This window comes from Pteronotus mesoamericanus, unplaced genomic scaffold, assembly GCF_021234165.1.
Source record: "Pteronotus mesoamericanus isolate MK-2021 breed Mesoamerican mustached bat unplaced genomic scaffold, CSHL_Meso_final contig_657, whole genome shotgun sequence".
Lineage (NCBI taxonomy): Eukaryota > Metazoa > Chordata > Mammalia > Chiroptera > Mormoopidae > Pteronotus > Pteronotus mesoamericanus.
The window spans coordinates 21,900,324-21,916,194 of NW_026555229.1; the positions used below are offsets into that span (position 1 = coordinate 21,900,324).

Here is a 15,871-nt window from a genome sequence, read left to right on the forward strand (position 1 = left end):
GGTTTGGTCACTTGGGTTGGTTCACAGTGTCGTTTTTCCCAAACATAGAGGACAGTGTGCAGTTCGTTCTTAGACACAACGTCTGATGGGTTGTTAGATGTATGACCTGAAACTTTCGGGGATAATCTGCCACTCAGCATATTTGGATACTGTGAGGTCCTGAGTTTATTGAAGCTGCAGGACCTTCTCCTACAGAGGCAAATGATAGGGACTTTCTTGCATTGTGCTTGTACCCCGGAGCCTCATCAGGAGGGACTGAGTAGCTTTTTAACATTTCTTCTGATTTGGCGATCATCTGTCTTAACTGTCAGAGTACTTTGGCATGAGAACCAGTTTTGCGGGTTTAGTATGAACACAGGATGAAGTTACGCTCTGTCATGGGAGGGTTTCCTTTTATCCTCCTTGCCCCCACCTGCTTTTACGAGGTCACTTCCCCTTTATTTTCTCACCTTGGAAAGAGAGTGGGCTAGACTGTTCTGTTGATCCATGCCTACCTAAAATAGTATACTTCCAAAAAATCTACAGTTGGGTTCCAAATTCAGCCAGGATAACTTGGCAGTGTAGCAGAGGGAACTTTTACGTGAAGTCAGAAAAACTTTGGGGACTTGATTTCAGTGGTACATGTGGTTTTGAGCTACACTATTTTATATAACTGGGACCCTAGGTTTTTAAGAACCACAGTAGCCATCCCCTCAGTTGACAGTTTTGGCGGTATTTTAAGTGCTTTAGTCATTTGAACTCCCCTTTAACCCATTAACATTTGTCCCCTTCTCCGATCACCTTCCCAAAGACTGCTTTGTCCCATGTTTTTCCTCTCAACGATTCCATCGCGCATTCAGCTCCAGTTCTTCCTGCCTGGGGACGCCATCCCTTAAAAAGGGAGCTAGCAATCCAGGTCCTGTTTTCGATGATTTTGGGAATTTATAGTTCCACAGCAGTTGGGTTGTGAACCGTCTGATCAAAGATAAGGCAGTAAGATCTCCAAAGGAGAAGCTGTGTTTGGCATAGTTTGCCATGATTAATAAGAGAGCATTTAAAAGCCTATTTTAGGAGACTATTTTGACTTTCCTATCATTGAATCTTATTTTTTAAAAGAGGATGTTTTCATAATGGAGTGAATTTATTAAATAAGATGAATAGAAGCTCATCTTGATATAGTATAGATTATGTTAATTTAAGGGTTTATGTCCAATTGTGATTTTCATCTCTTGGTTTTCTGAAAAGGTTATTGTTCTGTAGCCCTATCCTAGGAATAGAAATGTTAGGTTTTAACTCATTGCCGTTGTTTATTGTATGAAAAATAAATCTACAGGTCATTTGTTTTGCCTACTCAAACTATTTTTGGGACTGCTGTGGAGTTGTGCCTACTTGAAGATACCCTTAAAAATATTGGTCATTTAATTTAAAAAGCAGTTCATGTTTAAGTATTGAAAGAGATTGCTGTGAATATGTAAACCAAGTCTGTGACTGAACTATAGCCAAATGGTGAGGAGTATAAAGAAAAGGTATTAACAGGGTGGTATAGTGTCCTTTTTAAAATGCAAAACCAGTTAAATGAATTAAACTCTGGGTAGAGGAAGAACCTACATAGACAGCTACATCTTTCTGCTGACCGTGGTAAAGGGCATTCTGAACATCACCACTTAAAACTAACTTTTCTCTTCAAGGGCTCCTGAAATTGTGCACGCCGACTCCAAGCCCACCCTGAGCCCACAGCATAAGCGTGCTGTGGTGTCACAGCTACCATAGAACTCCAGGGTAGTGTTGAGCTGGCCCATGTGGGCTCAGGTAAGTCCTGGCTTTTTTTTTAACCATTTGGCATTCTTTTCAAAGTTAGTTACCATTATGATTTTGTGTCATAAAAGAATATAAGGCAAAACTTTGAAAACTGTGCCATATATGGGGGAAAAAAATAAGTCTGTTTTCTAAACATCAATAAGCCAGCTCCATATTCTGATCAACGGAGTTCCATAGTAGCTGTGAAGTCCCCAGTGAGTTGTGACTTCAAAATACAGAGGTTGGCAAAAGTGGGCATGCAGTTGTTTGTATGGAAAATACAATAGTTAAAAAATATTAATACAAGTATAAACTTTCGTGTACCCACAACTGTAAACCTACTTTTGCCCACCCAGTGTGTTACATTCTCCTGGTCCAGCTTACACAACAATATGATTTTTTTTTATGTTTATAGTTTGTAATATATAATATAGTATCTATCATTTACAACTCAGGTCTTCATGTTTTTAAAAGTATACTAACACCTTTTTTTAATCTGTGATTATGCAACACTATTTAGTGAGTTCTGCAGGATTTCATTTGATCAGTTTTGAATGTATGATGATACTGCAGGTTAGTTTTAAAAAGTTAATCTTCAGAGTGCCTTCAGTTGTCCTTTTATTTGCTTTCACAGCATGAATGAGGAAGGGATGGATCATGTAAAACCATCTTTAAGAGAATGATGCTTCAGTTACTCTAGCGGCATTGTGCGGTGTCAGTAACTTAGACAGCACGTGTACATCCTCTCTTTCTCCTACTAGAGCTTTTCTGGTTTTCCCTGGTCTCTGATAATTAAGTAAGATTTGCCATTGACGTGTACTTGCTGTTTTTTTTTGCTGCCTACCAACTCTTCAACGTTCCTTTTATTCCCTAATATTAAAAAGTGGTAGAAATGCAATGTTACATGAAGAACTCCAAAGACATTTTGTAAGTTGTTTTGCATATAATCTGATGCTTTTCCCCTCCTAAGTAGGAAACATGGTAGCTAAAACTTTTAAATTATTGGAATGTGGGTCAAATCCTTTTCAACACCATGTGCACAGTGAAAACCCTCTATCAAGAAACTGTCTAAACTTTAATCAGTAGCTCTCTTTGAACAAGGTGTAATGATGGTAATCAAAAACGTGGACAGTTCAGTGATACTTCCATGAAATTTTATTTAATAAATTTACCTTTGTAGCTGAAAACTCAGTAACTGAGCTATTGAGCATTTAATTATGGTTAATTAAAAGAATGGAATTCTATATCTTCCCAAAACATTAGATAACAAAATGCTTTTCTTTTAAATATTACTTTGTGCCTATACTTAAATTTGTGTTTTTCATGTTCTGGGAAGTTTGGAGAATTTCATGCTGTGAAGAGTTGTACAGTATATACAGTTGTATATGGTATGTAGACACATACTGCACACATACACAGTGTTTATACTTTAGGTTAAAACTGTGAAAAAGGTGCAGTGACACTGTGTGCACCTGAACAGAGAGCTTTGCCAGGAGTGCTGTGGGCCTTAGTCGGCTTCGTAAGGAAGCCTCATGCACAGAAGGCGCTGGAGACGGTGTGTTCAGTTCTAAAGCAAATTCTAAAGCAAACTGCATGAGTTTGCCACTTCTCATCTGTTCACTAACACAAATTAGAGAGAAATCTTTGTTTGTTTATTTTTAGAGAGGTGGGAAAGGAGGGAAAAATTGGGGGAAACATCGATTGGTTGCCTTACGTATGTGCCCAGATCAGGGACCAAATTTGCAACCCAGGCCTGTGCCCTGACAGGAATTGAACCTCCGACCTTTTGCTTTGCAGGACGATGCCCAACCCACTTGGCTAGAGTTTAGTTTTTCTTTTTTCTTTTTTTAAAAACATTTTATTTATTTATTTTTTAGAGAAGGGGAAAGGAGGAGAGAGAGAGAGGGAGAGAAACATCGATGCGTTACGATATGGCAGGTGGATTGATCGGTTGCCTTTCACACACCCCCAGCTGGGGACACAGGTGTGTCCCAACTGGGCATCGACCTGGTTACCTTTGATTCACAGGCAGGCACTCACTCCACTGAGCCACGCCAGCCAGGGCTAGAATTCTTTTGTACTTGACTCTTTAACCGTAGATTTTTTTAAATTTCAAGGAGAACTTTCCACGTCCATTCTTAAGGCTTACTCTTGAGAAGATTTCATTGCCCGTGTCTATGCCAGCCAAATGGCAGCTTAGCCCTGATGACTTCTCCAGGACACACTGCCTCCCAAGGGTGTGCTGGCGCCCTTTCTGTCCTGGAGGTGGAGGTTCCAGCTGTACTTGGGCGTTTATATTGAGGAATTTATTAATCTACATGGCTCGAAAATAAATCTGCCTCTAAGGAAGCATTCTCATTTGATAGCATGGATTCTTAACCTGAAAAATGTATGTGGCTGGGACAGAATCTGGATTTCCAGAAAGAATTTTTGACCCAGAGGTTGAAAATGCTGGCCTTTAATGGCTTACAAATGTGATGGAAAAGTGCTATTTTGAGGTGAAGAATCACGTTTTTACTGTCTTTATGTTTCTCATATTGTTGCTCTGTGTGTCGTGGGCATTCAGTGATGTGGGAATTGAAGGATCATTTTAAAGCGTTGTTATTTTCAGTAGCTGGGGAAATTGTTGCATTGTACTGATTTCATACTCCAAGGAATAGCTAGATCTTTGTTATCTACTTCCTAATTCAAGAGAGCAATTAAAAACACTTAAAGAATACACTGAGAATTATTTTTAGTTCATGTTAATATTTTACCCAACCAAAAAATTTTTACTGATGTAACTTAGGAAACACGTAAAATTATTTGGTTGATCCTACACTCTCGGTGTTTTGTTTTGTTTTCAACCACTATTTGTGGTACATTTGAAGCTTACCAGCACCTTTTTTTTTTTTTTTGCAAAGCTGTTTATTATCTATAGATGTACTCTAGTGTTTAGAAAATAGGGTTACTGTTTTCACCTAATGTTAATTTGTGCTAAGATTAATAATGTAGTTCAGTGGAAATGGAAAGTGACTTATGGACTTGGAAAAAGTGATATTTGTTTTATCTCTCCCAGCCCAACTGCTTTGTAGTGTTTTGTTTTAGCGCATTTTTGTTCAAAATCAACTGGTTCAAGTTTTACTATATAAATAATTCTTAATGGGTGTAGAAAAACTTGTCTGTGAGAGAGTCTGAAATCAAAATATTGCTCACTTAACACTGAAAATGGTTTCAATTGTTTTAAATGGTTTCAAATCTACCGCGGTGTGGAAGGCTCCACATTTGTTTCGATGGAGCTTTAAGAATGCAGGGCAAAGGGCGTAAGTGCCCAGTACCGTGGGAAGCACGTCCCCTTGGCCTCTGCCGAGTCAGGACCAGAACAGGAGTTCAGTGTCTTCTGCGAAGTCTAGTTTCTCGTACTCGATTGCCCGTCTCTGGTTCAGTTAATATTCTAGCAATGCCTCTGATCCCCATGTGAGCCCGGAGCCAGCACGGAGGCAAAGGTAAGTGCCTGTGCCCAACCAGGCAGGCCCGCTCTGGAAAGAAACAACAGGGCGGGGTGCGCTAATTTTGCTTGTGTTCTTTAGGGTGTTGGACTGATGCCCCGGGATCCAGGAAGCACAGAGAAACATTCAAAGTAGAGTGAATGCTGCAGGCTTAGGCTTTTTGAAGAAAAACAGAACTAAACTCTTTTCTATCTTGATGCTTGTTTCAGGGGTTGTAGAAGGTGACTTAGCTGCTATAGAAGCGTACAAGTCATCGGGAGGGGACATTGCTCGTCAGCTCACGGCAGATGAGGTGCGCCTGCTGAACCGCCCTTCTGCTTTCGACGTTGGCTACACTCTGGTGCACCTGGCCATTCGCTTCCAGAGGCAGGATATGCTAGCGATACTGCTCACGGAGGTGAGTGTGTCGTTCTTGTGTGCGTGCCTTTCCATGACGGAAATGTGTTTCCTTTTTATTTTTGATGTTACAGTGTTTCTCCAAACAGTTCTTAAATGTTTCAGATTCATCCCTTGAAAAAATAATGTTAAACTTAAGGGACTTCAACCGTATATAATGTTTAAGGGTATTTGCTCATAAAATAGTACATTTTGCCACAATATTTGAATCATGTTTGACTTAAAAAAAAACTGGATGTATCTGTTATTCATCCTACTAACAAATATTTATTGAGTACCATTGTGTGCTAGGCAGTGTGCTCAAAAAGGGATAAGTTTGTGAAGACATTGGGTCCTCCTTCACTGATTGCCAGAAAAGTAGAGAAATAAACAGGCGATTGGGTACAGCGTGTGCTCTTGTAGAGGTGTGTGCCAGGAGCTGGGGCAGTACTTGAGAAAGTGTTTTGAGACTCTTTACCTTCTCACCTAGAGCAGGTAGCATTTCAGTTAACTATCTGAAGGAGGAGTAGGAGTTAGTCTCACAAAGGGCATGGGGGAGGGGAGTTGAGGAAACCGTTTATTCAGAGGCCAGGGTGGCCGTGCTTGTGGCGAAGTCGGGAGCTTGCAGGTAACTCAGCCTGGCTGCGATGGCGATTTAAGAGTTGAGAAGGGGGAGCTGGGAGAGAGAGCAGGGGGTGGATATGAAGGATCCTCTGGGCTAAGGGTTTAGAAGATTATTCTGAGGGCCGTAAAAAGGCTTTGAAAAGTGTCCAGCAGAGGAAGAGGAAGTGACAAGAGGAGACTGGGCCTGGGCGGCCGCGGGCTGGAAAGGGCCCGCCGGTGGGGAGGCTGTGCCGTGCAGCGCTGCCGGCCGCGCCTGCCGAGAGCGCGCAGAGCACGCGCAGAGCCGGGCACTCTGGGGATGGGAGTAGGTTTTGGGGGTGCTGTCTGGGCAGGGGTTTCAGCTCATGGGCCCTGTTGCTTGGTTGTCTGGTGGGACCTATGGACTTTTTTCAAAATATTTTTAAATGAATAAAATAAAAATAAATAAGATTGCAAAGGAAATCAGTTACAGTTGGTCGTTGAGCAGTGTGGAGGGTAAGGATGCTGACATCATCCCTCTGTGCAGTTGAAAATGCAGCACAACTTTGACTCTCCTGAAACTTAACTACTCACCAGTCACTTAAGGGTCGATGAACACATTTTATATGCAATATGTATTTTATAGTGTATTCTTATAATAAAGTACGCTGGAGGAAAGAAAATGGTATTAAGAAAAGCATAAAGAAGAAAATAAGTACATTTATAGCATTTATTGAAAAAAATCTATAGATTTTTTCTATAGAAGTGGACCCATGTTCAAGGGTCAACGGTATATTGAAATATACAGGGTCTGGCACAGTGTGGTTGGCAGGGTATGTGAATGTCTCCCACAAGGTGGACAGCAGTTTGAACGTTTCACCTAAAATGTCATAGGGTGTTCTTGAGTGTGATATTGTTATGTTACAGAACTGCATGCTTATGATTTTGTAATAAAAGATTTGGTATAGAATACCGGCTGTATAAAAGGGCTGTTGTTTTTGCCAGACCCTGTAGTTAACCAAAACTTAAATTTGTGATATATAGGAAAATGAAATATAGGTAAGAGATGAGTAAAAATGAAGGATTTAGATTTAATTAAAATCGCTGTGAGGTTCATGGCCCCTTCTCAGTGTCACGGGCTCTAAGTTAAGAACTGCTGGCCTTGGGAGAGGGTTGGAAGTCAGCAGGGTTGGAAGGGCCCGAAGAGAGGCAGGCTCTGGGGTTGTGCCCCGCCTACGGGTGGCGGTGGGGGGGGGTGCCTGGGGGGCGCTCCCGCTCTCAGGTGTCTTTCTCTTGGAGTGTTTGCAGTGTTCAGGGTTCAGTCCAAGTTGTTTTTGGAAAGATTTTGCTAGGTCTTTGGAAAGGGGCAGAGAGTTAGCAGATTGGAATAGCTCATTTTGAATTTACTTTCGGGATCCATTTTAACACAGGTGTGAAATAGGCAGTTATTTTGTGAAAATATTTAATATTTGGTTTTCTATAATTTGAGTGTCTTAGAAGTTGGGTTCATAGACTTAAGATGTAGTGAGAATCTTACTGTTAGTGGTGTCCTGGCCAGTCACGTTCAGCAGAACTGGGTTTTCATGTAGGAGTTTTTAAGAGTATGTCTGATGATTGTGTTGGGCAGGCAGGGTTTTTTGAAACTGTTTACTTACCTTAAATAGCAGTTACAGTTAAGGTAGCCGCATATATTATGTAGATGCCATTATCTGTAAAACTTTGTGAGTAGCTTATTGGAAGATCTTCTCCAAAAGCCCACTTACGATGGGAATCCTCCCTTCTGGACGGTTGCCTGGGTGGTGGCTGCAGCCTGTAGGGACAGCAGAGAAAGAACTGGCTCACTCAGAGGTCACACGAGGCCCATTTCCTCTCAAGTACGTACTCTCACCTTTGATGTCAGGATTCTCTGTGCACCGGTGTCCTGAGCTCCACAGAAGGATCCAACTTAAATGTAAAATAATACCTTTGCACATTTGTTGCTCATCATATAGAAAGGAGAGGAAGGTTCTAGCCGTCTCCTTGCCTAGAGGTGGTTCTTGGTGGTCACTGCACCAGTGCTTAGGTGTCCTCCCTCATGGGCTGCACTTCGAAGGCTTGTCGTCTGTTCTGTACTCAGGGAGGCGGGTAGCAGGGGGAAGGCCGGATGCTTCGTTACAAACCCAGAGTTAAAAGAAATGGGGAGAGAGAAGTCAGCAGGAACCGGCCCTTTAAAAATACCATGTTTTCTTTATTCCGGGTCAGGGTCTGTGAAATACTCTTAACAGAGTGAGAGAACAGTGTTTGTACTTTGTTTTTTCCTGTGAGCTGGCATTCCCTGTGTAAGAATTTTTTTTTGGTGGGGGAGGTCAAGATAGTCTTATTATTTAGGTTGTTTGCTGGCCTCCTTCCCTCTCCTGCAGTGAGCCTTTGGGAACAACACCATTTTACATAACTGTTCATGTGCGTGATGGGAATACATTATTAGGTAGAATTATTGAGTCAGAGGGTAAAATGTCTGTTTTTCTGGAATGTTGTACTGATACATGCTTCCACTGGTAAGGAAACAATACCCAGTACCCAGTACATTTTAAAATTCACACCCTTGAGTTACCGGGAAATGTTGGGAATTTCTTTTAAATACTACTGCTTTCCGCTTCTGTTGATGGTGAGATCCAGAGGACCTTTTCTTTTGTATTTAAGGTGTCTCAGCAAGCAGCAAAGTGCATCCCAGCAATGGTGTGTCCTGAACTGACGGAGCAGATCCGGCGAGAGATAGCTGCCTCCCTTCATCAGAGAAAGGGGGACTTTGCTTGCTATTTCCTAACTGACCTTGTAACATTTACATTGCCAGCAGGTAACTCCCAATTTCAGTGTGAGAAGAAATTTCCACTTACTGTAGTTACTCTTTTATGTCTAGTGAAAATGTTTCAGTTAGAAAGCAGATAGCTCAGGTATTAAATGTGCATCTGAAATCATGTGACTGACTATTCTATTTATACTGGAAGTGACCAGTGCAAGAGCTGCTATTCTTGGTGGGCCTGGGAGGAAGACGGCAGCTGATAATGGATTTCTTTGTGGGCCTCAGATATTTTTTAAAAATCGGTCTAAGCCGCTTATTTTCCCCGTTGGCTTTATTTTAAATATTAGCAGTCTACTCTTTTTTTCTTTTCATGCCTATTATTTTGAAATTAGGAAGCTCTTTGGTTATCTGGCATATGGAGACATTATTAGAATGTGAGCTTTTGATGGGTAAAGTCAAGTTGGAATCAAAGATACTGGCATTCTTTTGAAGGTATCATTACTTTCTTTACTCATTGCATTGATTTCTACTGTATTTGTGAAGCAACTTTTCATTTTTCAATTCAGTGATAATTGGGAAATATCTTAGATGGTTTTTGTTAGTTGGCTTTGAATAAATGCACCAAACAACAAAGTTTCTGAAATAAATCTTCCCTCTTGGTTCTGGACGTTTTGAAGTTTTACGCTCAGGCGTGAACAGGAGCATTTACAAATGGTAGGAGACAGTAACTGAGCCTTTTAACCTCAGACAGATTTCATTTGAAACCCATTTCCTAACTACAGGACAGCGGTGGGAGAAGTAGGTTTCCAGTTGCGAGTATGTGAAAATTTATTCTTGTATTACTTGTTAATTGTTGTGTTTTTTAATTTGTATTCTTTGCCATCTTGTTATTCATATCCTTATGATTTATCTTTTACGGAATCATTGCCGATAATTTAACCTACTTTAGCCCATCCCTGTATTTAAGTTTTACCCTAAGTGATGATTTTTATTTTTATATTAGATTTTTATTTTGCAATGAAAATAGCTTAAAATATTAAGAATACTTTTTTTAAAGGATAATAGTTTTTACTCAAATAGTAAACTGAGTAGAGCATAGAGAATAGAGCATAGAGAATGTGAGGAAGATGACAAAAACAGAGATCTGCGTGCCACAGGTAATGTTTATTAACTTTTACAAGATTTTAGAGTCTGAAAGTAGGAGGCCTGAGTAGAGGTTGAGAGTGTGGGAAGAGAACAGATGAAAATTTGCATATAATTAATTACTGTTTTAACTTGGATATTAGATAACATTTTTTTTTTGTCCTTTTAGTTCATTTTCATTGAAGTATAATTGACATAAAATTAGCAGCTATTTAAAACATACATCATGGTGATTTGATGTGAGACATAAGATACTTTAAGACTCTTTTTCTTTGTAGATATTGAAGATTTGCCTCCAACAGTCCAAGAAAAATTATTTGATGAGGTGCTTGACAGAGATGTTCAAAAAGGTGGGCAATGAATTAATGAATGTGATTTACCTTTCATTGATTTCAGTAAACTTCCTGCTTTGTTTGTTAGTACTTTGGTTTGGTTTGGTTTGGAGTGGTTTAGTGTCTGGTCAACCTGTTTTATTTTTACTTTAAATTAAAAATGTAAAGTCCTCAAGGACAATGTATTGTGCTGTTGAAAATACACATTCACAGCTCTTAACTGATAGAGTGAGCAAATAAAGGTATAAAAGTTTTTTAAATGGTTTTCTACTCCCTATTCCAGACTGAGTATACTTCCATATTAAACATTTTTTAGAAAACGAATTGTAAAGAATTTAAAAGTTGAGTAAATTATTCTAGAGCCACAAGTTTCAGCTACTCAAAAGGTTTATATTTCAATTGACAAAGTTATGTAGGTGTTTATTAGTAGACTACATACAAACCTATTAACATCTAGAGAATCGATTCTTTTCTCCACTGAATTCTTAATTGCATAGGTGTGAAAATGACCATGCTATTTAAATTCCTCATGTAGAGTTAGAAGAAGAATCTCCAATTATAAACTGGTCCTTGGAATTGGCCACACGCTTGGACAGTCGACTCTACGCACTTTGGAACCGGACTGCAGGAGACTGCTTGCTTGACTCAGTGCTGCAAGCGACCTGGGGCATCTATGACAAGGACTCGGTGCTGCGGAAAGCCCTGCACGACAGCCTGCATGACTGTTCTCACTGGTGAGCCGGCGCCCCGCCTGCCGGAGCCAGGGTACCCCGCTGAGCACGTGCCCAGTGGCGGCGGGGCACGCTTGGCCTGGCGCGCTCTCCGTGGCAGCTGGGGAGGGGAGCTCTGGTTGGGGGCATTGAGACCCGTAGACTGTCTCTAGACTGTCTCGGTGGTTTTCACACCTTTTTGCTGAGCTTTTTTTCGTACCTCTTTGCTGAGTGTGAAAGTAACCATCCTGAGCAGAGGTTGAGAGAGTGTGGGAAGAGAACAGATAAAAACTTGCATGTTTTAATTAATTAGTGTTTTAACTTGGATATCAGATAGCCTTTTCTCTTTTTGTTCTTTTATTGCATCTTTATACAGGTAATAATTATTTAAAGTAGAACTATTTGAAGTAGTAGTAGCCTTAAACATTAATAAGGTCTATATCAAGCCTTTTTGAGGTTTCTTCTAAGTATCAGCTCTAAACATGACATGTATAATCAGAGTCTCTGCCAGAAACAGATGACATAATCATCTTCAGTAAATCGAGTTTTCTTTTTTTTCTTCCTTCCTTTAAATCCTCACCCAAGGAGATGCTTATTAATTTCTTTTTTTTAAAAGTTTTTTTTTAAAAGAAACATAGATGTGAGAGAAAATTATTGATTGGTTGCCTCTCTCATACATCCTGTCTGGGGACCGAACTTGCAACCCAGGAATGGGCCCTGACTGGGAATCAAACCTGTGACCTTTTGGTTTACAGGAGTATGCTCCAACCAATTGAATCACACTGGCCAGGGCTTCGCTCAAATTTTAACGTAATTATGAGTTTGTATTTTTATTCAACTCTAAGAGATTAGTTGGCGTGATACTGCAAGTTGTTTTTCTCCCCGAGGCACAGGTAGTTTTGAGACCACGTTTTTCTTTTTTATTGCACAATACTGCACCTAATCAAATATATGGCTAGTACTGAACTATAAATTCACCCATTGAAGGATTAGTTGCTGGAAATGGTGCTTGTTTGTGAACTAGTAGCTTGGTTTTTACATTTACTTGATTTAGGCTATTTTCTTGGTTTTGCATATCATTGCCATTTAGTTATAATATAAATGAGAAAATTGAGGCTGAAAGATGCTAAATTAAAGTGCCCATTGTCAAAGTTAGTACACATTTTTAAATGGCCTCTGCTATTTACTGTTTTCCCTACATTAATATCAAAATGCACTTTTTCCCCTTACACCTAATTGCACGCTCGCACACTAATGATAATGGCCTGCTCCAGATCACTTTATTGCCCTGGTATCTTTATATGCCCTTGGAGCACTGACTAGCTGTAAATTTTTTTGTCAGTATTTAGGGATTACATGAAGTCCATTAGGCTATACACTCCATGAGAGAGTTTGTTTTTCATTCTGGAAGTTTTAGTGCCTAACAGTAGCTTGACAAATAGTAAGTGTGCATTAAGTACTTAAGTGAATGAGAACACTCTCTGGACTTTAAAAATAAGAGCAATATAATTACTTTCTTGAGAGCTAAATTATAGATCAAAGCATAATACAATACAGTAAAAATTTGTGGGTACCTCAACAAAACAAAAAAAATAAAAAGCTCCCTGGCAGGTAAGCCAGAATGGTGACCTCGTTGGATGTAGGACACAGTTAAAGAAGAACGTGTCCTTCAGAATGGATGGCTTTTATCTTACCTTCACTTACTTCTTCGCTGCTCTTTAGTTAGATCCAAGTTTCTGACATACACACACGCGCACACATGCACAATCTCTAAAGAACTTTTGACATCTCTGGTGAGGCAGGTCTGTGGCAGCATATTCTTGTAATTTTTGTTTAAGAAAATCTTTGGTTCTCCTCCACTTTTGAAGGATAATTTCGCAGGGTATGGAATTCTAGGTTGGTGTTTTTCCTCAAACTTTAAAACCACTTCATTCCATTTTCTTCTTGCTTGTGTGGTTTCTGGGGAGGAATCTGAAGGAGCTCCGAGTTGTCCCTGTGACGGTGGCCCCCGGGCACTGCCTTGCGGGCTTAGTTAATGTGACTCTGCCCCAGAAAGGCGGACCTGGTTGGGGCTTTTTCTCTATCTTTGGTTTTCTGTAGTTTGAGTATGATATGTCTAGGTACAGTTTTTCTGCTATTTTTTCCCTTCTTGGTGTTTTCTTAGCTTCTTGGGTCTGTGGTATGCTCTGACATTAATTTGGGGAAATTCCCAATCATCATTATCTCAAATATTTCTTCTGTTTTGTTCCTTTTTTCCTCCTCCTGTTACTTCCATCATGTTACATGTTACACTTTCTGTAGTTGTCCTACAGTCATTGACATTTTCTTTTCTTTTTTCCCATCTGTGTTCTCTCTTATCTTCAGTTTTGGAAGTTTCTTTTGTCACACCCTTGAGCTCAGCGATCCTTCCCTCTGCGTGTCCAGTCCGCCTAACAAGCCCGTCCGAGGCGTCTCCGTTTCTGTTACAGTGTCGCCGACCTCTGGCGTGTCTCTCTGGTTCCCTCTGAGGACCCCGCCCCCGCTCCCCATGCCCGGCTGTCCCTGCGTGCTGTCCCTCTTATGCACGGCAGCCCTTGGCATGTCGGCCACAGTTCCGCATTTTAAAAGTAAACTTTGAAGCATTACTGCTGTGTTTTTATCTAAGAATTTTATAGTTTTAGTTTTTACATTCATGGTCTGTGATCCATTTTGAGCTAATTTTTATTTAAGGTGTGAGGTAATAAAAATCTAACAAAATCAGTTCTGCACGTTGCTGTCTAACTGTTTCAGTACCATTTACTGAAAAGACTGTTGTTGTTTTCCCAATCATTTGCCCTGGCACTTTTGTTGAAAATTATTTGACTGTTAAAATAAAGGTTTGTTTCTAGACTCCTTTTTTTCTTGTTGATCTGTATGTCTCTTTAGCCAGCATCAGACTGTCTTGATGATTTGTAGCTTTGTGGTAAGTGTGTAAAGATCAGGATGTAAGTCTTCCAGCTTTGTACTTTTTTTAAGGTTATTTTTTGCTATTCTGAATCCTTTGGATTTCCATATAAATTTTAGGGTCCATATTCGTTTCTGCAAAAAAAGTCCTCTGGGATTTTGATAGAGATTGCACTAAATTTGTAGGTTAAGTTGGGGGAGGATTATAGGGTTGATTATACTGAGTCTTATAATCCATGAACATGGAGTTGATTTTCGAATGTTAAAACCACTTCATCACATGTTCCTAGATTTGGTCTGGTTCTCTGTTCTTAACGAGCCAGGCAGTTTCAGAGTTTAGATCTTTGTGTGGTGGGCGTGATTATTTGAACATGCTTATTTTTAAAGTAGATCTTTTGGAACTTCCTTGTTCTGCAATCTTCTTTGAGTTTTGAGTACTCTATCATCATTTAATTTCTGGCAGACCGAGCGATCTCATTTATAAAATGATTTGAGGCCCTAACCAAGGAACTTTTAATAGTGCGCATCTTTCGGTTTGTAACAACTTCCTATGTTTTGTGATACTTCTCCTTGAAATCGGGTGGCTTGGTCGGAGCGGCATCTTTCAGACTGAAGGGTCATGGGCCTGCTCGCTGGCCGGGAGGCGCAGACAGGCAGCCAGTCGCCGTTTCTGCCCCCTACCCCGAAAGTAGGTCCTCAGGTGAGGGTGAAAATGAATGTATTTTGTCACTGGTGCATTCAGGCATACTTTCGTGTTCCTTAGGTATTTTAAAAGAGCAGTATCTGTTATTTTTAAAACATTTGAAACTTAGACTCCTAATTTAAAAAGTCTTGATTACCTGGACTAGAAAACTATTCAGTATTTTTCTAATCAGCCAAGAGAGACCTCTGTAACCGTTACTTTTTGTGGAGCCTTGCGTTGTTACTATAGAGAAACTTGTAGCAATGCCACACTTCACTTTACTTTGTGCCGGAACCGTCTAACAGTAGCAATAGATGTTTTTCTGTCTTTTACTTTTTTTACCTAGAATTCAAATACATAAAGGAAAAGTACCAGGATTTTTAATTCTTTATGAGAGAGAGAAATGCGATGTTAACAGGGCAAATGTCTGTCTTCAGAGGTCTTGGCTGGATTGTTTTCTAAGACAGCAGATCACAGACTTGAGCATAATTGTATCTAGTTTTGCTTAAGTTTATATTTGATATAAAGAGCATTAATTTTGTTTTTAGTAATTCAGTCTACCAAATGACCCACAGTTTGATTTTCAGTCTTCATAATTTATTAGGGTGAAGTATGTAGAGGGGATTTTAGTATAAAGAAGGAATTGTTTTGAACAAAGAAAAACAGTATTAATGTGAGGAATCTCAAGGAAGTGACTTGGATAATCTCATGAACACATGGGCTGTTTCCAGTCTGTTGTTCATACAGTGGTCAGGTAGTGAATACCGTACGTTGATGGAGAAACGTAGTGTCTTTGATTGTATCCAGCATTTCAGATGATCTTGAGTGGGGTTTTTGGTGGAATTTGTAGACTGAGAGTAGACAATTGAAATTAACTGTTCTCATCATGAGTGTTTGAAGTTTTGATGACAATTTGGTGGGTGGTAAACCAAATTTTGGGTATGCAAAAAGATGGCTGCTGGCAGAGTGGAAGCATTTTTAATTTGAACAATATATTGCAAGCCAGGTAAAAATAATAAAATTATTAATCTTTTAACATGAATTGCCTAAAGGTTACAGTAAATAAATGATCAGAACATTAA

General features: G+C 39.8%; 1 protein-coding gene across 3 annotated transcripts in view; it reads left to right on the forward strand.

Moving 5' to 3' along the window:
* Nucleotides 1-15,871, forward strand: part of ZRANB1 (zinc finger RANBP2-type containing 1) — a 50,294-nt gene that overhangs the window by 29,045 nt on the left and 5,378 nt on the right. For all 3 annotated transcript variants that reach the window (XM_054581680.1, XM_054581678.1, XM_054581679.1), the window contains 4 exons: nt 5,474-5,661; nt 8,901-9,054; nt 10,422-10,493; nt 11,011-11,209. In XM_054581680.1, coding sequence (XP_054437655.1) covers nt 5,474-5,661; nt 8,901-9,054; nt 10,422-10,493; nt 11,011-11,209 — 613 coding nt within the window. The remainder of the gene's footprint in view (nt 1-5,473; nt 5,662-8,900; nt 9,055-10,421; nt 10,494-11,010; nt 11,210-15,871) is intronic.